Genomic DNA, 26895 nt, shown 5'->3' on the forward strand with positions numbered 1-26895 from the left:
TAACCGCTATATGCCAACATCAAAGAGAGTATGCTGATCTCCTGGCCAGTTGGGGGAGGAGTCCATTCACCGTCCCCACCCACTTGCATGATGTCATTCCACTTGAGGACTTGTACTGTGAAACTTATCACAATAATATGCAGCTAGATGTTGGGACAGCCTTGTATACCTCCCAACATTGGTTACACTGGAATCAGGAAGCCTCAGATGTGGCTCTGTGTGGGTTTAGTCACATGCCCTGGGAGCGCATCTAGTGCTTGTGAAGTGCCAGGCTTCCCTAATCCCTCAAAAATAGGCCAAAAATAACCCCTGTATTGCTGTGAGCTCACTACAGACACCGCTTCCCAATATTCCCAGCAGTCAGGATGGTAGTGTAGTCCCCCAAAATGGAAATGTCCCACTAAAATCAGGATAGAAGTGCAGGGTATGTATGTGTAGTTTCTAGTTTTAGTCGCCTGGTGAAAATTCTTACTTGAATAGGAACATACCAATCTGACTATGTTCTACTGAGAGATATTTGTGTCCTGAACTTATCACTAGATTTTTATTGAATGAATCTGGAAGAAGTTGTTTAATTGACCCATATTAATACAAAGTCAGTCCTAAGTTCAGGAGCATACAAATATATTCAGGATACAACAGGTCAACCATAAGAGACAATGACCTGACCTAAGGCTGAAAGAAGCTGTTTTTTTGTTAATGTAAATTGTCCCTATATCTTCTTTTCTCTTATAGAATTGTTTGTGTTGTGTTTAAGCAGTGGTGCAAATTTATATCAAGAATTGCAACTTTGACCAGGCACTGACCTGTCTGCTAGCCAATGACCAGATGTCTGGAAATACATAACACATTGTTCCCGATTTAAAGTTGGCTGCAATTTTGTGAACCGAACATATTCACATAAGAATGGCTGCAAAATTGAAACATTTCACGTGTATTTTGAGTTCCGCGAATCTTAATATTGGCCAATGGAAACCATGCATGAACATTTATTCGTTCCAGAAGTCTTTGGCTCTAAACTGATGAGAATACATTGTCAACTGATCGCTCTCGTTGGCGTAAAGTGACATCATGAGAGAGGAAACAGATGAGAAAACATTCTAGTAGTTTACAAAGTCAGATGGTCTCTGTCAGTGTAACTTTGGAAAGAGGGGTGAAAAGGTGATTAGAAATGTTTTTTGAGTGTTTCTGTTCAGTATGGCTGATCTGAAAAAAATAGTTTATTTACATTTTGACATTACTTCACTTTAGTTAATGCAACAGTGTATCCTGCAAATTCCCACAGCCAAGAGTTAGCAAAAAGACAGAAACAGTCAGTTTCCCTATCAACATACGTTGATAGAGAGGGTATGAAGCAAGAATCTTTCATCTTGTCAAGCTCAGAGTGAGATCAAAGCAATAAATTAATAACGTATGCAGGTGTTTCAGCCTTCACTGTGTTTAGGATTAAATGTGTGTGCAAAGTCACTGATAAAAGGCTTTAGGTGTAAACATTTACTACAGTACTCGGTGGCCCTGTTACCTCAAAACTGAGCAGGCTGGAAATTGTACAATAACAAACTTGTTCTCTTTATGGGACAAAATGTCAATTGTACAAGCACAGAACCATAACTTTATTGTTGTACTAAATTCTTTTACTGTATAATCACATTTATAATGGTATAGGAGATATATCATTCCTGAATTTTTTGAGGTAAACTTACTAAAGCTTTTAAAAAGGAAAAGTGGAGGTGGTCCCGATAGCCACCAATCAGATTCTTGTTATTTATCTAGTACATTTTAGAAAATGATAGCTAGAAGCTGATTGGTTGCTATGGGCAACACCTCAAATTTTCATTTTAGGAAGCTTTAGTAAATCTACTGCTTTGACATTAATCTGTTCTTACTGAACCCATGTGGCAAGGTTACCGGGCTGACTCCAACACTTCACTCTCACTTTGGGCCTGATGAGTTGGATACATGTTGGGGCATAATTTACGCTCAAAAAGAATGTTCGGAAAAAAGATAACGTGCTTCCACCATTATGACCGAGGTATTTCCATTTCTGCACCTGCAGCGTATGTTTGTCAGTCATTCACACACCCACATACAGAACATTACAGAGCAGAGTTAGAAGTCCTTCTCGCATATGAAAATCCTATAATATACGCATAATCAATGCAGAAAACACTTCTTTGCTTCAGAAGTGAATTTGTGATCAGCAAATTAGAAGCGTCATAGCTAGTGCTGGTGACAGTCATCATCATCATACATTAGACCTCACCCAGTCCTCATAAGGAGGCAAAAGTGTCAGATACAAGCAACTCTACATATAAGTGGACAAGTGCACTGCAAATTTTTGATCATTTACACTAGGCAAACAGGTCTACGTTCAAATCCACGTCAGGCCCTTTGGCTTTGATTCTACTCCCACTATCTCCACATATGCTGCAAACCACCCATTAATTCTGCTCCTTAGCTCTAAGGAGACTATTATTTTTTCAAACATAATCGCACAACATATACAAATATAATTAAAGCTATAAATGCCATTATGATTTTTTGCCCCATTTTTTTTCAGAATTGTTTTGCAAGTAAACTAAATGATAAAAATGGATTGAGAACGAATATTATGTATTTTTAGATGTCCCCATGTTAAAAGAAAAAAAAAAATCTGACAAAAACTGCAGCAATCTGCATTTTTAAAACTGGACAAAACATTGCTTACACCATAGGATAACACGATCTGCTTCATTGGCCCATTTTTTAAAATAAAACATTAATGAAAGAGACAAGGAAAGAACACTGGTGTACATGGAACCTAAACCATAGCAACCGACACTTCACTGTGTAACTTTCATTAGACAGACGGAAGCTGATTGGCTGCTATTGTTCAGTGCAAATGTGGACTTAATCGTTAGTCTAAAAATCCATTTTCCTCCATATTCCTCTGTGACAATTACAGTCACGCACATCCCAATAATTAAAATACTCTTCACAACTTATTTATCTTACCATGTTTCAGTCATTGATTTATCAGACTGCGAACTGATCACTTTCTCTAGGTATTTATATACCGCATATAACTGTTTCGAAAATAAGACTTAAAACAAAAATGTTATATGACCTATTTTTTGGCTCATTCTACACTTTCCAAATGTCATGTTATTAAACCCTAGTGGTAAAGAAAGTTACGTTTGGATCACTTAGTAAACTGGTGCTGCAGTCGCAGCAGATGACAAATCAGAAAGAAATATAGGCATCAGAGTTGCCAACTCATTCCTATAATAAGTCACATGTGGCTAATTATAACTGCGTTAGATAAGCACTAGAACCAGAGAGGAGTCTAATTGTGACAACATTTCACACAATCAACCTATGAGTTCCATTTGTGTTTTACCCCCTATTTGTAAATACAGCATTTTGTGGAATTTATATATAAATCTGGGATAACAACAGTGTCAATTCTCCTCTTTGGTGTGGCCATGACCTGATAATCAAATAGGCCTACTAGGCTGTAGCCTAGAGCGTGAGGCTTTGGAAGGGCAGAGCTTGTGGAGGTGCAATGGAAATTCATTATAAAATATAAGAGCCTTCTCAAATGTATATAAAATACATGCAAGTCAAATAAGTAAGGTTTTAAACCTGACATCTTCCATGGTAAGGGCTGAAGACAATGAGTCATAAACGAGGATACATGAGTAGTAGAGACAAGGATGGCGACGGGCCGCAGGCGTTACAGTCCCCTCCCCTTCATTTCTTCATCCTCTGTAGCGCCCATTCATGCCTCCGTTCTGTTTTATACTTCTGATTTTAATGAAAATGGGTGACAAAGAGGGCTGGGAACCTTTTAAAATGTCAAGTGGAGCTGAGCTTCGAAAACATGGAAACAAACATTGGTGGGGAGGGATTGGATGAAGGATCCAGGATTTTAAGGTAAGGACAAGAGGTTTTTTTTGTTTGTTTGTTTTATAACTTCTGAGCATTAGCCTGGCATGGAAGGTAAGAGGTGCTACAAGCGTATTATCCTAGGGCGACCTGATCCCTTAATCAGGCCCAGGGTGTGGGGTGAATTCTGGGGCAGCACAACATGTGTGTGTATAAGTGAATGTTCTAGGACTTTGCAATGTTCCGTCAATCATCTCTATGTATATCTTACATAGCAGCAGGGAGGAGGAGCCACTCCGCCACACTGCGGGTGTTATTTCACTGTCGCTTCCGTCAAAGGCTTTTTTTTTTTTCTCTACATGACACAAAGGTTATTCACACCTGTGTGGCTGTTATCATCTTCATGTGTTTATGTAACAGTTGTTATTTAATAATTTATCCCATCAACACCATATTGACCACAGTGCAACTCGTCGTTTGTCCCTAAGGGCCGTGGTTTTGTCCATGAGACTAAAATAAGAAGTTTCTTAAGTTAAGATCCTTAATGGATCAGGCCCTAAATCACTAATTAAGCTCAGCATTGGGTTGTTGCCTCCATTTCATAAATTCTTATTGAAACAGTAACTCATTGCTGTTATCCGACGGTGTAACAATAAAGAGGAAGGACAAAGTGATACTCCAATTCTACAATATCTGCAGAATGGTCTGTTTCACTTTGTCTTCAATTTGGAGAGAAAAGAGGTGTGCACTTACCTGCAATGAAGTTGTAATTTGCCAATCAGGGGCATGAAGAACTGAAGAAAAAGATATGATCCCGGGAGATATTTTCCTATACACACCAGACGTTCTGTTAATACCATTGAAGAATATCGCATCCTTTTATGTGCAGATAATGACTCATAATATAGACTAATAGCTTGAATTCAATTACACAGCAATCACGAAAACATTGTCATAGAATAGAGACAGGGACGTTGTTATTAGTAAGTCTGTTACATAACTCAACTTATTGTGTTTATGGAGCTTCTGGTAAATCTCACTAGAGGAACCCATATGTCCAGGAGTGATTGTGCTATAATAAGGGGTTTTATAACTGCTTGGTTACCATATTAGTCATGTAAATTCAGGTGCATATGGAATACATATAATGCTTGGCTGCATTGCAATCAATGTCCGCAGTGTTTATGATGCATGGTGTGAGAAGATAAGTACAAGAGGATTGCCGTCTCTTTGGTTAGATCCGGCACACAGGAGACATTGGCAGCAGTTACGTTTGGCTAGCTTACTTTTATTAATAGATAATGGCATAAAACAGGTGCAAAACAACACATAAAACCCTTGTCTGTTTAGCTCTTACTAAACAAATGAACAAATAGTTCTCTACTTAACAGAGGAAAGTCATTGTGCTCAGATGACAAAAACAGACAAATGCACCTTTAGTTACAGTTGTTGATCACAGTTGCTTTCCTAGGTCACAATAACCCCTTTCCCAGGCTGAGAGCAAAACATTTGCTGACAGAATTCATATTTACAGGGGTCTGACAGCTGAAGGCTGTTGTCTTGAAAGGCCAAAACCATGGAATGATCTGTGGATTGGTTATTCCAGCCAACACATAGCCACGTGCTCCTGGACTCCTTTCCCAAAATAATGTCATTGCAAACCACGTGTCCTGTAGTGCTAAAACACTAGGAATCGTGGAGCAATGTACACTCCTTCCACCATTTTTTTTTAACATTCCTCTTCGCATAAGACGGTTTTTAATAAATACTAGGAGACCTGGTTACATGCTCTAAAAAAAGATCTGAGCTGTGTCCACACAATGTATTTATCACATTCACTAGGGTTTGAGAACTTCTAATCCAGGAGCATAAGAAGAAGGGGTGCAGTGGCTGCAGGCCCCCCAAGCTGAGCAAGGCCCAGCGATGTCTGGTCTTCCTCACCTCCCCTTCCCACAGGGGCACCGCTCTCCCTGTGTCCAAACACACAGCTGATACATCAGCCTAAAGAAAACTTCATTACAGAACATTATAAAGCGCTGCGGAATCTGCTGGCGCTATATAAATAAATGCTGATGATGAATTCTTCGCAGCACTATACAAATCCGGATATCTTACAAGAACATGCACATGTAGCTTAGTCTAGATTAAGCCACTTTACCAACACAAAAGAGTTATGTACACAGACTAAATGAGATCCCATTGGAAAACAGTCTTCAGAACTTACATGTTGCAGCCCTAAATGAGGTCTGTTCCATGGCAAAGATGATGATCTATTAATTGGCGCAGATTTGAGGTAAAATAACACAATCTCACATTTAATGAGCTAAATTCCGTTCTGTGGCAGATGAAAAGTAATGGAACAAACAGTCACTGTACCATGTCAATGTTTATCCAGGCTGCCCTTATTACATTCTCATTAGCAAGGTCTAACGTACATCACAGTGGTGTACAAACTGTCCCTTCAAACAATATCACACCGTGACCAATTTAGCCCAATTGTTCTTACAGTACTTTGTCTGGTGAGAGCCCGTTACCTGCTCATGTTGGGGCGGAGGTAGTTGCGGAGATGCTGATGTTGGTGTAAGTGTACCTGGAAAGGGAAGCACCTGTGGTCCTACCATCTTCCTCTCCTACCCCGGGCACCATGGCTCTGCTTTGCACATTTCTCCTAGGACAACAGGTGAATGTAGCCAGAAATCCCAGCCGAAAGCGCTTGTTCATAAAGCAGTAGATGATTGGATTGACACAAGCCGAGGTATAGGAAAGTAGATGAATGAAGGAGATTGGTGCCCCAGAAAGGAGGATGCCGGCTGTATTAGTGTCAAAGGCCCTCCAGGCATTTACGCTGAATACTGGAGTCCAGCAGATAAAAAACAGGATAACAATGACAATCAACATGCGGATAACTCGCTTCTTCGCCATTAGGTTAGCAGCCGAGCTGTTACTCCGAACTCTCTCAATCTTCGCACTGCTGTGAACAGAGAGCTGTCTCATTTCTACTTGTTTCTTCCTTTTTGTCCTCTGTACATAGCAGCCATCTCCGTTTTCACACTGGTTACTGCTTATACTGCTGGTCCGTTCTGTACAGCCAAAAAGGGAAGAAAATAAATTCAGTAATTAGCATGGATAACAGAAATATTCATAGCAACAACATATTTTAATAGCCAGAATCACAGGCATCAGGGAATCTGTGGCATGACATAACATCTGCAGCACAAATACAAGTAATGAGCCTGATATTTAGCAAAGAACAATATGACCTAAACAAAACTCTATTATGATTCATGCACTTAATTTGTTTTGGAGATATGATGTCTTGGCATCATGGCATTATTTAGTAAAGGGAATTATCGTGTTGTCTTTAGCTCTCCATAGAAGTTATAATTTAAAAATAACCCATTTTATTTATTATTTTATACAGTCCTTTTCCAGAATGCTTAATCTAAATATCAAGCCTTCCCCTTCACTAGCACTTTGATAAGGATGATTTTCACAGCTTAGGAGACCAACCATACAGTTCCAGGAATGATTAGCTTGTTCCTGCTCCTCCAAGCGGTATTAATTCCACTATTACCTTAGTTTATTTTAATGTATCCTAGATTAAGCTATATGGGAGAAGCAGTAGCAAAATATTTTAATTAGAGAGGTCGCTTGAAGGCCAGAGTAGCAGGAATCCAGAATAGCTTCATCCATCCCCAGTAGTGCTGGGATGTACTTTAGGAAGTTTGTCCCCAGAAGAGGTGAATTGGCTTATGTGACTGACTTTACCAAGGTATTGTGGTTTATGTATAACTTTACCCACACTTGTCTACTCTTCTGGAATGTCCAGGAGACTCCTGAATGTCGGGGAGTCCTCCTGGATTTCCAGCAGAGCAGACCATCCTGATGGATCCTGCTTCATATTTTTCTGGAGCGGGTCGGGGAGCCTCAGTGACGTGAATCGTTGTCAATGACGTCATCGTCGCCCTTGGTGCACGATGATTTAAATCACATAGTTATAAGATACGAAGGTGATGTAAGTAAAGGAGGTCCATTGTTAGAGTACCACCCAAGGCCCAAGAGAGATTAAATCCACCTCAGTGGAGAAGATTAAAGGATATATTCACTTCTGTGGTCATTTTTATGTTATATAATGAAATATAATAGGCTCATTGGGTCTATTTAGTAATTATAACTGCGTACCTAGCTGAAACCATTGGTTAGATACATTCTCTAGTAGTATGGAGGAAAAAAAACATGGCAATGCAAGAGTCGTTAAATTTGTACTGGGCCCCTGACTGTATATTCAGGTGTTAGTCTCACACTGTCAGAATAGGCTATCAGTTGGAAGTGGGAACTTCTCCCACTAACAAAATGCCAGATCGTTGTGTAGATTTGCTGAGCAGAGCTCGCCCTGTATTCCAATTGCCTTATTCTGCAGCAATGACCTTGGCTTGTTTATACTCCGAAACCTCTGCTGGTGGACGCTGAGCTTTCTCTTGCTTTCAATGATTTCTCAGAGCCGTGAATCTTTGGCTTCTACAACTGCTGATCTTACCCGCGGTCTTCCTATCTTGCAGCAGAATTATTATTCTCAGGTCTGTGGGAGCAGTGATCCCTCAGAGATAGTGCCTCCCAAAGAAACATCTTTACAAACCAATGGACGCAACCTAAGAAACTATAACTGTAATCCACAAACAGCTTTCTCTAAGGAATTCTAAAATGTCTTCTTAACTACATTATTTTGTGAATTAACCTTTATTTACCATGAAGTGCTAAAAACATCTTATTTTTATAGTCATGAACAAGTAATTTTACTGAATTCATCAGCAGATGAAAAATAAGACGATTTTAAAGGCTTAATTTGATTTTAAGAGGACTGCAAAGATCATCCTTATAATAATGTTGGGGAAAAGGCCATTTTTAGATAGTAAAATGTATTAATTTTGAACGGAACTAAGGAATATTTGAAGAAACTATATACAATTTTTTTTTTGCTAAATATGATGTTTATTTGGCCATGCTTTATTCACCTAGAACTAAACTGACTTTTTAGGAATTCTTTCCCTTCTATGCTTCTCCCAGCGTCTGAAAGATCTTTTCTTTCTTTTCCCCTCATAACATTAGCCATCAGTATTGACCCAAAGAGGATCAAGTTGATCCCTAGGACCTTGTAAGGTATGGGAGGGATCCTTAATCTCAAATACTTGGCACTTAAGTTTTTTTTGATAATGGCTTTTTTTCCCATATTTGTCTAAACCTTTCTAAAACATATTTATGCTTCTACTTTACTTTCTGAACAGATCAAAACCTGTCAAGTGACCAACTATATGGATGGCTGCGGCCAAGTCCTTTAAAGGACAAGAACTAACATTGTACATATTTTATAAACCGCATATTGACTCATTTTATCTCATATTTTTTGGATGACCGCTAGTACACTGATCAGTGTCTATTAAGAAATCTCAGTTTTTCTGGCGTATAACTAAAATAGAGAAGAAAAATCTATTTTTTTTTCTTGATTCTTCTAAAAGATATTTGAAAATGACCCATGTCCCTCTACTTTACAAATACCTCTTATTAACTGCTGCTGTTTTCTCTTTTGAAATCAGTGTCCCTCTTCCTTGCCAAAATACATAATTTATAACACACAAAACAGCCAAGGGGAACCTCAAAATCCTCTCTGGTGTGCACCTTGACTTGCGCAGGTGCATCTAAATTTTTGGCAATTTGCTTTTCTTACCCAACATGCTACCAAAACTCTTATCCATTCTGCGATCATTGTTTCTGATGCATGCACTAAGGACTCACACAGAAACTGCTAGATAACTGTAGCCATCTTAAAAACAGGAACTGGACATAGGTCAAAGGTAAATCTTGGCAATATTAACCAATAACATTGCACCACTGGTTGGGGCCAGATATAGGATAACATCTATAACAATCCCATCCTGACTACTACAACTGCATCCTCCTGCTATCTGGCATTCCCCTCACCCATGTATCCCCACTTCAATCCATCCTAAATTCTGCTAGAGACTGATCTTCCTCTCACGAAGCTTCACATCTGTTGCACCACTTCTCAAATCCCCACACTGGCTCTCTGTGTCCTCCAGAATCCAGTTTAAATTAATCACCCTTATCTGCAAAGGCCTCAACAACACCACCCCTGCATACATCTCAAATCTCATATCACAGTACTCTCACTCTCTTATCCTCGTAAATTTAACACTGACCTGTGCCTCATCTCGTCTCAGGTAACCACCTCTCACTTTCATCTACAAGCTACTCCTGTGCTGTTACCCACTTATGGAATTCTCTAGTACACCAATCTGGCTTTCACGCAGCCTTCAAATCTTTAGAAACTCTCTGAAAAGCCATCTCTTTAGTAGAGCTTATCGTACTACTCACACTAATGCACAACTGTCCCAATCTCCACTCTAAGCCACACTTGCTCCTTTTCTTTCAGCTGAGTCCCCTTCAGGGGCGGGCTGGGCAGGGGGACACATGTCCCCCGGGCCGGACATAAAAACATTATTTCGGGCCGCCAGGTTTGTACTTGGTTGCTGGCCCCTCCCCTGGGACCAGCCACCTTTAATTGGCTGCAGATCCTAACGATCCGTCCCCCCTCCCTCCCACTTTGTATTCTCGCGCGATTCACCTCTGTGTCACATGGGACGAGCACAGGTGCTCAAGAGAAGGCCATCCCTACCCTTTGTTTTCATGTCTGCATTTATTTTGTCTACCTTGTATGTCCCTATTTTATATATATATATTCTGTTTCCCTACTGTACAGCACTGAGGAACACAGTGGCACCCTACAAATCTTTATTAATAATAATAATAATAATAATAATAATAATAATAATAACAATAATAATAATGGGCTTGCAGAACAAGGTGGCAGCATTTGCGAAGGAGCAAAAGTTTCAACAGGCCAATGGGAGGACATGAACTGAACGAAGAACTATAAAGTACAGAGTAGTTTTCATTTTGATTTCATTTTCGCAGAGTGAGATTATTAGAATGAGACAAAGAGGTGGCAAGGGTGCATTTGTAGGTGCGTTCCTTGCTTTGCAGATGGATGCACAGTTATTTTCACTTGAATTTTGCATCAGCTCAGAGCTCGGGTATCACCTTACACTTATAATGGAACACACTTTGCACCTTCCAATTAAACTTTAGTAGAGAAGCCCAGTTCTAGATGCATTTTGCCCAACACACAAAAATGTCACAGGTTATAAATATAGTCCCAATGTCTCCTCCTTATGATTAATTTAAGCCATAAATGAGGTTGAACCGAAAATTGACCCTGGTCTGTATGGAGCAGATCAGTTAGATGCATGACCGCAGAACCAAGGTGATTTGTATATGACATCCTCTGATCTTAAAGGAACAGACTCTTCTTCCTCCTCCTTCACCTCACTTCTATTTAATTAGTTAGTCCCAATTTTTTACAATAAACTTTGTTTCATACAGAGGTGCGTTTGACACAACAATCTTGTATAAATGTGAGAGGGTCCTCACATGTCTGCTCTCTGCCTCTTTATACCCTGCTCCTTCCACTGTCTAATGCTTAGTTTGTGGCTTCTGTTTGCTTCCAGGAGTGGTGGTAATCGTTTTCACGATTACCACTAATCCGACATCGACAAGCCCTACAAGTAAAAAACGAATTTCTGAAGAACCGATTGGAAAATAAACAGACTTACCTTGGACCCGACGCTGGAGATCTCCGATTGGATCACCATGCTGACAACAAGTTATTCCAATTGGGCAAGTGTTCGGCACTGCAGCTTGATGTCACGGAACTAGGAGTGCGTAGCTTACTGGTTTCAGCACTACTCACCAAAGAGGCGGAGTCTAACGTGTCCCAGGTCTTCGCCGGGGACCCCCGCAAGGGAGTATGGACTTTGCTGAGGGAGATACGCAGGTCGCGGTTCTCAGAGGGAGCAACCAGCGAAGCGTGCAAGATGAAAGAGGAGTCAGGCGGTCCGGGTCAAGCCGTGCGTATCAGAAGGAGTAGAAGGGAAATCCGAAGCGTGGTCAGTAACTAGCCGGGTCAGGTACCAGGAGCACGGGAGACAGTAGAGTAGTCCAAAAACATAGCCGGGTCGATACACGAGGAATGAGAACGGGAGTAGTCAGGAACACAGCCGGGTCAATAAACTGGGAGCGGCACAGGGACGGCGCCTGACACTTGATGTCATTGCGACGTCTGTCAATAGAAATTTAAAGCGGCAATGTCGGGTTAAGTTTTTAAACACTTAGCCTTAGGGGTTCCCACATTGCTGCTTTAAATTTCAATTGACAGACGTCGCAATGACGTCAAGCTGCTGTGCCGAACAATTCTCCAATCGGAATAACTTGCTGTCAGCATGGTGATCCAATCGGAGAACTCCAGCGTCGGCTTCAAGGTAAGTCTGCTTATTTTTCAATCGGTTTTGCAGAAATTTGGATTTTATTTGTAGGGCTTGTCAATGTCGGATCTTTACTCATTGGGTCAAGCGTACCCAACCCTCCAGGAGTCTTATTATTGCCTAGTGACTATGATCTTATTATACCAAGGCCTGTCCCCTCTCACTTAATCATACGAGTGAACAGGTGACTGCCTCCAACAAGATCTGCACACGCCTGAAAAACAATGTTACACAGATGAGCAGAAGATAAAAAATGATAACAAAAAAAATATAAAATCGTAGGCTGTCAAAAGTGTCATTTGCGCTCGAACATGAACTGCAAACACTTGCGTTCACTAGGGTATAGCTCCTTTCAGGGCATGCACAGAGCAATTTAACACAAAATACCGGTATCAGCATTTACGTTCCTTAATGAAGGCCCACGTTGTCTTATTACTATATAAGCAGTCTTACCTTTCTTTTGATTCACTTCAAACCGGATCCCTCTGTATAACTCCAGTGATATTAAAGCGTAGGCTATTGTCATTACAATCCCAGGGAGAAGGAACAGAATTAACAAGAGGAAGATATACCTAAAAGACACAAATAAGAAACATTAGGTGTCCTTGAACAGACGCCATAGAATAAGGACATTATAGAAACAGGTATAAAACAGACCCATTTAATAACAACTCGGACATAATATACCGTTGTATAAGTTGAGTTGATCGTTTATATATATATATATATATATATATATATATATATATATATATATAACTATATGTACATTCTACAGTAGGGAAAATATGAGTATGCACAATGTAGAGTTTGAGCATCTCTTATCCAGGGGCATAAGAATAGGGGGTGCAGTAGCTACAGGCCCCCCAAGCTGAGCGAGACCCAGCAATGTCAGGTCTTCCTCACCTCCCCTTCCCGCAGGGCCACTGCCCTCCCTGAGGTCCCCAATCTGCTCTCAAAAGGTTTCTTTTATATTCCTTTTGAAGACCTCCTTGCCTAGTCTCCTTAGTTGCATTTTCCATATTAAATGTAATTAAATACAAATACATCTACATCTGTTGTTTACCCTTTAAAAATTAAATGGTAATCTAATATGCAATTAACTAATCAGCAGTTGATAGATAGTGCTGCTTATAGTTATCATCATCATTGTTAGGTAATGTTGCTTCCAGTGGTCAAAGTGGAAATTTTGAAGTGGGGGTATGAAAAATGTAATGGGAATGTAAATAAGTGAATGGAATGTGATAGTGTTACAATGAAGGCAGTATGAGAAGTGTCAGTATGACATACCACCATATACACCTCACTTCTACCACTGTATATACTGTATATATAATGTAAGTGACTGGAATGTGATAGTGTTACAATGATGGCAGTAGGAGAAGTGTCAGTATGACATACCACCATATACACCTCCACTTCTACCACTGTATATATAATGTAAGTGAATTGAATGTAATAGTGTTACAATGAAGGCAGTATGAGAAGTGTCAGTATGACATACCACCGTATACACCCCACTTCTACCACTGTATATATAATGTAAGTGAATGGAATGTGATAGTGTTACAATGAACGCAGTAGGAGAAGTGTCAGTATGACATACCACTGTATACACCCCACTTCTACCACTGTATATATATAATGTAAGTGAATGGAATGTGATAGTGTTACAATGAAGGCAGTAGGAGAAGTGTCAGTATGACATACCACCATATACACCCCACTTCTACCACTGTATATATAATGTAAGTGACTGGAATGTGATAGTGTTACAATGAAGGCAGTATGAGAAGTGTCAGTATGACATACCACCGTATACACCCCACTTCTACCACTGTATATATAATGTAAGTGAATGGAATGTAATAGTGTTACAATGAAGGCAGTATGAGAAGTGTCAGTATGACATACCACCGTATACACCTCACTTCTACCACTGTATATATAATGTAAGTGAATGGAATGTGATAGTGTTACAATGAAGGCAGTATGAGAAGTGTCAGTATGACATACCACTGTATACACCCCACTTCTACCACTGTATATATAATGTAAGTGAATGGAATGTGATAGTGTTACATTGAAGGCAGCAGGAGAAGTGTCAGTATGACATACCACCGTATACACCTCCACTTCTACCACTGTATATATAATGTAAGTGAATGGAATGTGATAGTGTTACAATAAAGGCAGTATGAGAAGTGGCGGTATAGCATACCACCGTATACACCCCCACTTCTACCACTGCTTATGGTCTGCACCTTTCAAATTACACAAACTATACATTCTTATCTTTAATTAAACTTAGGTACTAATCATAATTAACATGTCAAGAAGCTGCAGCTCGTGGTTAGCAAGCCCAGTATAAAAAAAACCCAGCAGTCTCCTATCGCTACCACGGCACGGACAATCCGCCACTACAGCTACTGACTGCAGCCCTCTACTTACAGAAACATATTGACATGGATTATTACATTTCAGCACTTTTTCAAGTCAGTCTTCAGCATGAATCCCATAGTGCAGCATTTAAACAAGAAAACAAGTCATATGTCCTGTCTATTTAGCTGCTGTTAAACAGCCCCGCCCCCCTCCGATGAGTTCATTCTACTCTATAGTTGACAGGCTCTAACGCAGACTTGACATTACAGGCTCTAACACAGACTAACGCTGGGTACACACTACAAAAAATTTCTACTGATGCGATATCCTTAACGATTTTACCAACGACTTAAAGTCCGGATGAGCATGTCGATTCATGCGTACACACACCTGCACAATTTACCTTCAGCTTTATGATCTTCATCTCTCATAAGCATGTGTTAAAAATATTGTGCCTCTGTAAACTCTATAGAGATCTGCCTATACTGCTGGTCACCGGGGCATAAACACTTCAGAATTAGCCTGACATCGGTCCATCGTTCATAGTTATTTTTAGTTAGTTTTTATAAAATCAAATAAAACAATGTGCTTTGGTATGATAAAAAATTTTTTTTTTTAAATAAGGAGTAAGTATACATTGATGCATATTTACAAGCTTTTCAAATAATTTGGGCAGATCATAATGTACCAGAAGAGACCAGGGCTAAAATTGTGAATGAAAAGCTGGCTGGAAGGGCTGGGGACACTCATGCACTCTCTCTAAAGCAATAAGCTGATTATGCAGAAGCGGAATAAGCACTTTTGGATAGACATGTTCTTGTTTCTGAAGTTTGTAGGCACACTTCTTGGAATCTCACGAATTAGTCTCAATATGTGTTTAGAAATTGGTAATAAACACAGGCTTTGAAAAAAGGTGACATAAAGCAAATATGCTGAAAAGACCAATCAACTATGCTCAATAGAACAATCTGTAGACCATTGTGCTGCTAGATTGGCTGATTATGCAAGAAAGATTGCAATCCTGTCAGGCTGGAGGAGAGGAGTAGAGCAACAAATTTTATGAAAAGAAAAAACCAATAGAGCTTAATTTCAATGTGGTTCCCTAGGTCCTTTGAAAACAACTTACTTGAATAGACGTGGAACTCCTTTAAACACACTTGCAGCAGTGGTGTAGGGACCCACTATCCACGCTGGAGGAGGAAGCAGTGTGACAGTGAGCAGGTCACACTGCTGGGCCGCGAGAGCTCCTCTAGGCCACGCCCCCACCAAAGACACAGATGTGTCTGTCAGCCTATATCCGCCACCTGCAGCACCCACCAGCACCCGCAACTTGTAGTACCCCACGCAACCCTTCCCCATCCACCAAACAAACAACAAAACAATTGTTAGAACTCTGGAAATGCCTGCAGAACTGAAAAATGTCTGCAAGCAACATACTTGCTTGCTTGCAGATTATTTAAGAGAGTTACAGTTTAGAAGTGCCGGTATGACATACCGTCTCATACTGGCACTCTTCGAGCACTGGTTGCTCTAGTACCAGCAAGAGAAACACCTCTTATAGTCATATGTGCGCACCCACGTCTCCTTGTGTTATATAAACACGCCCTCATTGAACTCAGCCTGTGCATGCCTTTCCATTTCTCCAGACATAAGGGGCGCAAGTCAGTGATACGCAAAAACTTATATAGGTGTATGAGTTTTTGGTGTGCATGAGCATTATAAAAATATGTTTCTTAAAATAAAAAAATCGATGTACAGTCAACTCTAAAGACTTGTTTTTATAGGACAAGCAACCTAAATTATTCATAAAGTATATCTTCAAAAAAAGATATGTTAAAAATATAAACAGGTTTTATTATTTCACTCATTAAGTAAAAATGGGGATGATCTCACAACCTTTGTTTAGTCCTTTAGGGCAGAAGGTATTAAGTGTAAAAATAAATTTTTGAGATAGTTTTAAGAGCATATGTCCCCCATCTTTTGTCTTTGTATTGTAAGGAATGCCTCTGATATTTTCACCTCCGGCCACTAGAGGTCTCTGTATTTGTAAGCTTGCCCTTAAATTTGCCCTTTTTCAGGCTGACCAGTATGGTATAAAAGTGAAGCCATCATGGATCATGTTTCCTGTTTGGGCCTGTAATAGGCACCAGCATCGTTACAGGATACTCAAGCCTTGCAATGAAGTCTACCGAAGATATGCCTATTAAGCGGCTCATGACAAGTTTAGCCACTGTGCTAATCGAATGACAGGAAGAGCGGAAATTCTTGATCGACAGTTTTATAGCTCTCGAGTTATATTTATAATTAGGATATCTCAACATGAGAACCGGATTACAGATTTGGAGAATCGATCACCGCAATTGCCTACAACATCGCAATCCCCTGCTGCTCTCCTTCTCCCACCAGCTTGGTTTGGAAGTGACCCTTAAAAGTAGCATGGATTTATTAATCAATGCCAGATGCATTTCCACCTGTATGAGTCCCATTTTCATTCTGAAAAGTCAAAGGTCCGTTGTATCCTTTTACTACTTAAGGACACTGCCCTGGCATGGACTTCTCCCTATATTGATACTTCTTATCCAATATTAGAGAAATTTGATGACTTTCTGAAAGTGATGAAATAAATCTTTGATGATCCAAACCGGAAGGATACTGCTGTAAAGGTATTGTTGAATTAAGTCAGTAGAGATGCTCAGTAATAGAATATAATGCAGATTTTCGAAGATGGGTCTTTGACACTACATGGAATCCTGAGGCACAGTTGTCTGTTTTCTATATGGAACTGTCTGAGACTATCAAAGATGAATTTGCCCGAGCAGATGCACCCACTGAACTTGAACTTTTTATCAACCAATTGCATTCGTATTGATGCTTGATTGATTGAGAGATGACAAGAAAAAAGGGCATCAACCTGGATGTACCCCAGTTATTGAGAACCCACTACGTCAAACTATTATGGAAATTCTGAGGTCAAATCCACTAAGGAATTTGAGTCTGGACTGCAAGAACACATACTTCACAAACGTAGTCTCAATCAGAGAAGAGAGCAACGACGTCAAGAGAACTTGTGTCTTTATTGTGGAAAACCAGGATATGATGTCTCGAATTGTCCCAGAAGGACTCAAAAGACAGTGGCCACCTTAGCAGAAGCAGTCTCTTCAGATCAGGAGTCTGTGATTTACAATATGCCTCAGCATTTTCATGTAATTCTTCCTGGTCTCTCCTCCTTAGTATCCACTGATAAGAATAAGGGGATTAATAACTCGCACTTCTCGATTCCAATTTGATTCCAGATTGGTGCACACTGGCTTTCCACTTTAGCGATGGTAGACTTTGGTGCGAACAGCAATTTTATGGACATTATGTTTGCAAAGAAAAACCAGATTGAGTTGAAAGAAAAATAGATACCTGTGTTAATGGAAAACCGTGGATTATTCGCCTTTAAACTCCCGTCCAGTTATTCATGAAACTGAACCCAATGACCTTGTAACTGAACCGAATATCTAGCCGAGACTCTGACTTCCTTATTGATCTCTTCTCCTCAGTTTCCTATTATTTTGGGAATTCCTTGGTTGGCTGCAAATAATCCATCCATTCACTGGGAATCGAAGAGCCTTTTCAGTTTCACAAGAAACTCATGGTCCCGAGACTAAATCTGAACCCTCTTTTGAAGAGGTGAGCCAGTTATATAATTCCCAAAGTGGCCAAAATTAAAACTTGCTTTGTCAAATGTTCTCTCAGCGGTAGAATTTACCATAGTTACCAGATTCATGTTGGGTTACAAAGCAATGAGATACATACATGAATTTAATTTTATATGAATGTGAAAGGGGATCTTTAAGAGGGTCTAATTCAAAAACACTAACAATTCAAAGTCACTATTCGAAGCATGGGGTGACGTTTGCATATTATATATAAACCTTGTTTCTTCATTCATATTAAATCTCCATATTAAAGTTTTCACCTCTTCAAGGTTTTTCTTGTCTCTTAATCCTTATACATTTTTGATTGCTTGGGTGCCTTTTATGAACCATATCAAAGTGTGTGGATACACTGTTTGGAGAACATTTTTTATATTTCACATGTCTTCCATTTTCTTGTGGTTTTCTCAATATAATCTATTGTCGTCCGCATGGACATTCCAGAACACAGATAATCTACACAATTTACACTCTGCTTAATATGAATTATCTTCCGATTTGAATTTGATCTTATTTTAGTACAACATTTTGTTTCTTTTCCTTTAAGAATGTTCCAACCACAGCAACTTTGACAATAGAAGAATCCACATTTTTTCACTTAATCAACTGCTGTGCTTCTCTTCCAGCTTAATTGAGACTGGTTCAAAAATGTAATCCATATTGCATAATCCCACTTAAATGCAAGTGAAAGTGAAACAAAACAAAAAGGAAAGAAGTGCAGACTATTGGCTTCAATTACAAATAGTGATGCCTACAGCCAGCAACAATTTCGCCGCTGGGGGGGGGGAAGTGTCGCCGCGTGGGGGTGGAGGGCTCGACGATCAAAAGCATTGGTGGTCAGTGGTTAGCAACACACAGCCAATCGCCAGGCTGCCTAATGCTGTGCAGCAGACAGGAAGCAGGACGTCTTCACTTCCTATCTGCTGATCTGAGGAGAGGAGCGACACTGGCACAACTACAGGTAAGTGAAGGGGGAACTGCCCTGCATATCTATAGGGAGGGGGGGTAACTGCCCTGCATATCTATAGGGAGGGGGGGAAACTGCCCTGCACATCTATAGGGAGGGGGGGAAACTGCCCTGCATATCTATAGGGAGGGGGGGAACTGCCCTGCATATCTATAGGGAGGGGGGAACTGCCCTGCATATCTATAGGGAGGGGGAGGAACTGCCCTGCATATCTATTGGGAGGCAGGGGAACTGCCCTGCATATCTATAGGGAGGGGGGGAACTGCCCTGCATATCTATAGGGAGGGGGGGAACTGCCCTGCATATCTATAGGGAGGGGGGGGGACTGCCCTGCATATCTATAGGGAGGGGGAGGACTGCCCTGCATATCTATAGGGAGGGGGGAACTGCCCTGCATATCTATAGGGAGGGGGGGGAACTGCCCTGCATATCTATAGGGAGGGGGGAACTGCCCTGCATATCTATAGGGAGGGGGGGGGACTGCCCTGCATATCTATAGGGAGGGGGGGACTGCCCTGCATATCTATAAGGAAGGGGGGGAACTGCCCTGCATATCTATAGGGAGGGGGGGGGAACTGCCCTGCATATCTATAGGGAGGGGGGGAACTGCCCTGCATATCTATAGGAAGGGGGGGGGAACTGCCCTGCATATCTATAGGGAGGGGGGGAACTGCCCTGCATATTTATAGGGAGGGGGAGAACTGCCCTGCATATCTATAGGGAGGGGGAACTGCCCTGCATATCTATAGGGAGGGGGGGAACTACCCTGCATATCTATAGGGAGGGGGGGAACTACCCTGCATATCTATAGGGAGGGTGGGGGAAATACCCTGCATATCTATAGGGAGGGAGAGGGGGGACTGTCATGCATATGTATAGGGAGGGAGAGGGGGACTGTCATACAAATCTATAGGGTGGAAGGGGGGGGCTGCCATGAAAATCTATAGGGAGGGAGAGAGGTTGATATGTATGAAGGAGGGCAGAGGAGGGGGGCTGATATATGTGACTGGGGGAGTTTTGATGTGACGGGGGGGGATAGCTACAGAGTGGAGGTAAGGAAAATAGCTGCAAGGGGGATGGATGCAGGGTGGGAGGTAAAGAAAATGGCTGCAACAGGGGTTAAGGAAAATGGCTGTGGGGGGGGGGGGGTTGTGGTTAAGGAAAATGGCTGCAGGGGGTATTTAAAAAATAGAGCAGCTTTGGGGGGCAGAATCTCATGATTGTGTGGTGGTCACATGGGTGATCTCAGCAATCGCTAGAATACTAAATATTAGTGAGATGGGGCTGGTAGAGGTTTGTATTTGATTGACAACAAATATTCAGATATTGCTTATATATGCCTGTCCAATGGGGTACTTTTAGCTGGCCATAATGGAGTGTTTTGTTTTAACTAAAGGGCCTAATCATTCAGGGTTTGCATTATAATACATTTTTGCATTTTCAAAACAGGACGCCAACTTTCCAGAAGCCAGCGAGAGGATAACAAAGTTGCAAGAGAGAAGAGCAAGAACAGGTAAGAGACAATGGCACAATCTGTCTAAATTTGAATGCTGGAAAATACACCTGAACATTCATATTCAGGAGTGTTCCTATACACCTATATATTCGGAGGAAGGGGGGGGGGGGGGGGGAGCGCTGCGGCCGTATTAGCCTAGGGCGGCCAGAACCCTTAATCAGGCCCTGCATGAAGTGGTCACATTAGCAAAAAATAAAGTGCACTGCACATCTGCATATGTTCTAGATATTTTCAGTTACTCACTTGGAATGTAGAGAGAACTGTCACAGAAATATGACAACATGTAGAAAGCTACTTATAAAGTATTTTATCCGGATATGACGATTGCACAAGATTTATGTCCCAATGCACTTTTTGGTCTTCCTCTTACCCTTGTGTATGACAACACTATCAGTTATGGTAGAAGCCTTATCTGTGGGCCCAGTGTCAGCCCATTCTGCAGTCACAGAATCTCTGTTTTCCCTCTTTATAGGTAAGAGCCATAGTTATTTGTGTCTTGCTTCCGATTACATCAGCCTGTGAATTGCCAGCTGCATACTGTGCTGAAATATTTGCATTCCTGGATGTTGTGTATTATATAAGCACTTTTTGAGGATACTTTTTAAAGATGACCATATTTATCAGGTAACACCTAAATGGGTAACATAAGATTCTGACGGCTTCTTACTGATATGTGGCTATATCGCTGATTACAAATCTTCTCTATTTATCACACAGCAGGTTACTAAACAACCGGCAACCCTGGTAAAACTTGGTGACCGGGAGTTATCAGCGGTAACTGTTTTGGCATCGGGTAAATGGCAGACGGATGCCATGAAAACCCCAGAGATCACAGCAGCTTGTTTTTTTACACTGTCCATGTGCTAAACAAGCTGGACAGCAATATAAAAAGAAAAAAACAAATAATAAACAAATATTAACCCCCAACTAGGGCTAGAGATATAAGTGCTGGAGCTGTATTGACCCTACAAACAGAAGGAGAAATTTAGGTGCTACTTGGCTCTAGAGATGTTCACTGACCCCTGTGTTTTGGATTTGGTGTTGGATCTGTTGTGACAAAACGAGTGTGATACGCTAATCATTCTGTTTCTCGTTTCTCACATAATGTGGATTATAGCAAATACTTTTTATAGCCCTTGCTTTTGTTCCCCAGCTCATCAGACTACAACTGCATTGTCCAATTACATGTGGCTAAGGGGACATTGTAGTTCAATGTAAATATGTATATTGTGTATTATATATTGATAACTTGCAGTAATGTTATTCATTGTCCTTAAACTGAAGCAAGGAGGGTTATGGGTAAAGATCAGGTGGTGTCCACAATACAGGTAAGAGGGCGGGAGCTGCAGTCATTCTCCCCCCTCCTTCCTCTACAGGAAGCATGGAACAGCTGGGGACCCTGTGGCATCACACAGTAGTGTAAGGGGTTAATTTTAGGAGGGGCTTACTTCTACCTTATCCTTGGAAGTAGGGGAAGCCAATTAGCATCAATTGTTCTCCTTAGGACTAGTCCAGACATTCTGTCTGCCTACCAGCAGGGGGCTTCTGTGAAAGGACAGCTCATCTTCACTGCCCTGTCCAAACCCCCTAGTCCTGCCCTGACCAATGGTTAAGAAGAATAGACCCAGGGGTTTGCCCAGGGAGGGGAAAGACTGTGGAAATTAGAGCTGAGATATAAGGAACGACTCCAGGGGGGAAGGGTGTTCATTCTGGGATTTCATTCATGAAGGTGCAAGATCTAGCTTTTGAGTTGTCGTTTTCTAATTAGTCTATATATGGAGCTGAGAGAGATCCATGGGTCGTGAAGTCTGGACAGCCAGGTGACTATAATTTCTTAAACTAGTGGGGTAAGGGAGAGATGATGTGGTAAATCTGCCTGGCATTTATTTACTGTGTGTACATCATATTCTAGTGTTTGTATGACAATAAATATACTGTTGTATTTTTATAACTGTATTTTGCCTGAGTGACCATACGAATCCTAGAAGGTACTGGGTAGACTTCCCTGGCATAGGAAGGCACTCGTGGGTGGCCAGCCAGCGTGAAGTGGGTAGCATTGGGCCAGATAACCCCGGTATCTTCACATCTGTATTAACTTCATATTTTGGTTTTGGATCTTTTTTTGCTTTTTTTTTTTTTTTTTAAATGCTAAAATCATCTAATTTGGCTGTTTTTTTGTTCCTACATTATTAACCTCAATAATATTAATTTCCAGTCATTTCCAGTCAATTTTTGTGAAGTGACAAGAACACTGCTACCCCTCCTGTTTCTGTGTGAGCAATGGCGCTGGATCTCCTGGGGAGGAATGTACTTATGGAGTCCAAAACCCGTGAGATCCAATGACACAATGATGATGTTTTGCCTTGATTCAGATCCAAGGAAGCGGGAAAGTATCAGACTTGTGATGTTTAGGTAGGTTCCAATTTCCAAAAACCGAGTCTGAGCATCTCTACTCGGCTCTATAGCAAAAATATGAAGGGGTCACACCTCTTTGAGATATATCAGCACTGGTAAAATGTATCTCTTCTACCTTGAATCTGTCCCCTGCACAGTGCTGATGTCTCCCAGCTGATAGTAAGGAGCACTTGCTCCCATCTCTACACTTCACTTCACTTCATTTCAGGTCAGTTTTTGAGGGAAAAAGAGATGTTGTTTTTTGTTTGACACAGGGTAGAAGTCATCACTGGGCAGCCATTGCATTCCTACAAGTTGGTGTGGTGCAGCTGTGTGCAGACCTCCTAGCAGCCGCACTCAGGGCCGCAGAGAGAGGGGGGACAGGTACTAATTACTCGGGCCCATTGCTATAGGCAACATCTCCACTTCTTCAAACCCGCAGTTTTGTAAATATACCACTAGACTGGCTGCAGACAGAGGGCTGAAGGATTTATTGCTAGTCTCAGACAAGGAACCTATGTGTGGAGACACTGCAGGGGGAGCATCAAGACTACTGAGAGGGTCCAACAATATTAAGGAATACAGATAAGCTGATTCTTTATATTATTTGGTACACACAATCACAGTTGGTGTGTGTTGTGGTATTTTGGGAATCACCTTACTTTTAAGGTACTACACTATTGCTGGTTTCTGTGTTCTTTATTGTGAGCTGGCAAGGAAGGGCTGAAGATATCCAATTGTGTCAGTAGACCTATTGTTTGGTGCGCTTTATTCGTCGCCATTTATTTGGTACGTATTTATATTACCACCATTTTTGAGAGGTAAACTATCTATAAAATTCTGCACTATTAGGTGTCCCGCTTCCACCCTTCTCTCATGTCCTGATATATGTTTACTTTTTGTATCTGTTTGTAATTATATAACATAGCAGCACAATATGTCCAAATGCACTTTATTGAACACACACAGTAAATAAAAATAAAATAGGAAATTAGGTGCTAAAACCGGGATCTGCACATAAGGACTCCCAATCTAATTTTGAGAATTGTTAATTGAGTGAAGAATTTTAAAACACAATATTTTCCAACCTGCTAGAAATCACTAGTGCTCTTCAGTCAGAAACTATGGAACCTGCATTCCTGCCGAAATCCCTGATTAGAAAATTGGGTTAAATAAGACCACGCCAATTTTCTCAGTTGACTAAAACCCTTATGGACCAATAATCCCCACAGTCTAATAATTGGGACCATTGGAATGTCCTTGTGCTGGAGATCTGGCAGATCTCTCAGAGAAGAAGGGTTTCTCATTTGACATTGGAATTGGTAGGGCATAAAATGGGGCAGATCACAAAAAGAACTCTAGGCCAACTCTGCTGTCACCACTCAAACATTAACAAGAATTTACATGGCCTCAACCTCCACCACGTCCCATTAATGTAACATTTTGAAACATATTCTATCAACTGAAGCACACATACATATACAATACAGAAGTAAAAAAACGAAAGTGAATTACAGACCAACCGCTACTTAGGAAAACATAAAAAAGTGGTAAGATGGTAATATGGCCCCATATCTCTGCATTTCAGTCACTTCGGCCGAGGCACTAGTGTCTTTTCCCAAATCCAAGGATGGTGATCAGTTGGAACAGAGTGTACAGTGTATGGAGTGCCCTCCCTCTGTCACATTAAGTTGCTAACTGGAAGCTTGTAGTTCCTTTGTCCTGTGAGTCTCGAAATGTGTTGAGCTAAGGGAACATACTATACATCTTAGTTGTATTATAGATTACAGTTTTATATGGATTTTAAAATTGCTATTTTACTTGTTTTAAATGTGAGCCAACAGACATTGGAACAAGCAGAAGATATCCACTGTAGCTGTGCATGGACAAACTAATACCAACAAATCTTGATGTATGTGTCAGCATCATTTTTAGGCAATAAATGTATCTTTTGATTTTAACACCATGCCATTTCGCTTTATGAGCCTGTCGGAGTGGACAACTCTGTAATACTCAGGAGGACACACAGCAATCCTATTATCAACCAGAGCGCTGGAGACTCGCAGGATGAAGGAACTACAAGCTTCCAGTTGTAAACTTAAGTGTTTTTAAGAGATTGTCAAAACTCAACCAACAGCAGCCCTCAGGATCACGAATAGTACCATCAGGATTGTTGCGCTGACAAAATTTTTTGTCTTATTTACATATTTCGCTTTACTGCATTCAACTAATGAAAAAAAGGCAACGGTTCTGAAAATTAATAAAAAATGAATAACTAAAATAACAGAGTTGGAAAAGTGATCAGTCCCTTCATTTAATAATCTGTAGAGCCACCTTTTGCTTGATATAATTACAGCCATCAGTCTGTTTGGATATGTATCCAGCTTTGTGCACCTAGATTGGGAAGTATTAACTTCCTTGCAGAATTGTTCAAGTTAAGTCAAGTTTCGTGGTGAGCGGCAATGACTGCTCTCTTCAAATCCATGCACAGATTTTCTACTGGATTTAGGTCAGGGCTCTGACTTGGCCATTCAAGGACATTCACCTTCCTATCCTTAAGCTACTGCATTGTTTTGTTGGCTGTAAGTTTAAGGTCATTGTCGTGTTGGAAGGTGAACAACCTGTCCATCTTAAGCTGTCAGACAGAGGGCCGCACAATTTTCCTCAAGAATTTGGGTTTACTTGGCAGCATCCATCTTCCCTTCCAACTTGAACAATCGCCTGTTCCCTGCTGAAGAGAAACACTCCCACAACATAATGTTGCTACCACCATACTTCATAGTAGCTATGGTTTTGGGTGTAGTGCTATGTTTGGTTTGCGCCAAACATAGCGCTTGGAATTCAGTCCAAAAAATTCTATCTTGGTCTCATCTGACCATACAACCTTTTGCCATATGGCATCAGAATCTTCCAAGTGTTATTTTGCAAAGTGCAAATGAGACTGAGTAAGGCACTTTTTCAGAAGAGGCTTTTTACTTGCCACCCTGCCATACAGGGCAGCTTTGTGTAAAGCTTGTGGGATAGTTGTCACATACACAACCCAACCAATCTCAGCCATAAAGACTTGCAATTCCTTCAAAGTTTCCATTGACCTCTTGGCAGCATCCCTGATCAATATCCTCCTGACTCTGTCATACAGTTTAGAGGGATGACCCGATCTAGGCAAGGTGTTGGTGGTGCCATATTCTTTCCACTTCTTAATAATGATTTGAGTGTGTAACGATTGTCAGAAAGCCATGGGGTAATGGATACCTGTGTTAGCCTGGTTTAGCACTGGAGTCTAATGAGTCCCTCGGGCTTTACCAAGAACGCCACAAAGCAGGATGGACTTTTGCGGATGGGAAAAGGCAGGTCGCGGCCCTCTGATCAACGACTAGGCGTAACACAGCATAGAGAATGGAAATCTGAAAGCAGGTCAGCTAGCTGAGGACTGGTATACTGGCAATAGCGAGTTACAAAATCAGTATGCAGAAAGGAAGTCCAATAACAGGCCCGGATCTGGTACACAGGTAATAGTGCAGTACAAAATCAGAATCCAAGAGAGAGTGGTCAAAACAAGCAAGGACTGTACACGAGGGGTTAACAGACAGAAGCAATATCCAAGAAGGAATCACAAGAGAAGCCAAGGTCAGCAGCAATACAGCATAACAGGGAGTCAGTCTGGGTATGAAT

At 41.0% G+C, this 26895-nt stretch overlaps 1 protein-coding gene across 1 annotated transcript in view; it reads right to left on the reverse strand.

Annotated features, from left to right (window-relative positions):
• Positions 1-5134: 5134 nt before the first annotated feature.
• Positions 5135-26895, reverse strand: part of CCKAR (cholecystokinin A receptor) — a 43668-nt gene continuing 21907 nt past the window's right edge. Inside the window, exons 4-5 of the mRNA XM_075194759.1 lie at positions 12717-12835; positions 5135-6947 (exon numbers count right to left, since the gene is read on the reverse strand). Of these exons, the coding sequence (XP_075050860.1) occupies positions 6406-6947; positions 12717-12835 (661 nt within the window). The 3' untranslated portion in view covers positions 5135-6405. The remainder of the gene's footprint in view (positions 6948-12716; positions 12836-26895) is intronic.

The sequence above is a fragment of the Mixophyes fleayi genome, chromosome 1 (assembly GCF_038048845.1).
Source record: "Mixophyes fleayi isolate aMixFle1 chromosome 1, aMixFle1.hap1, whole genome shotgun sequence".
In the NCBI taxonomy this organism is placed as follows: Eukaryota; Metazoa; Chordata; class Amphibia; order Anura; family Limnodynastidae; genus Mixophyes; species Mixophyes fleayi.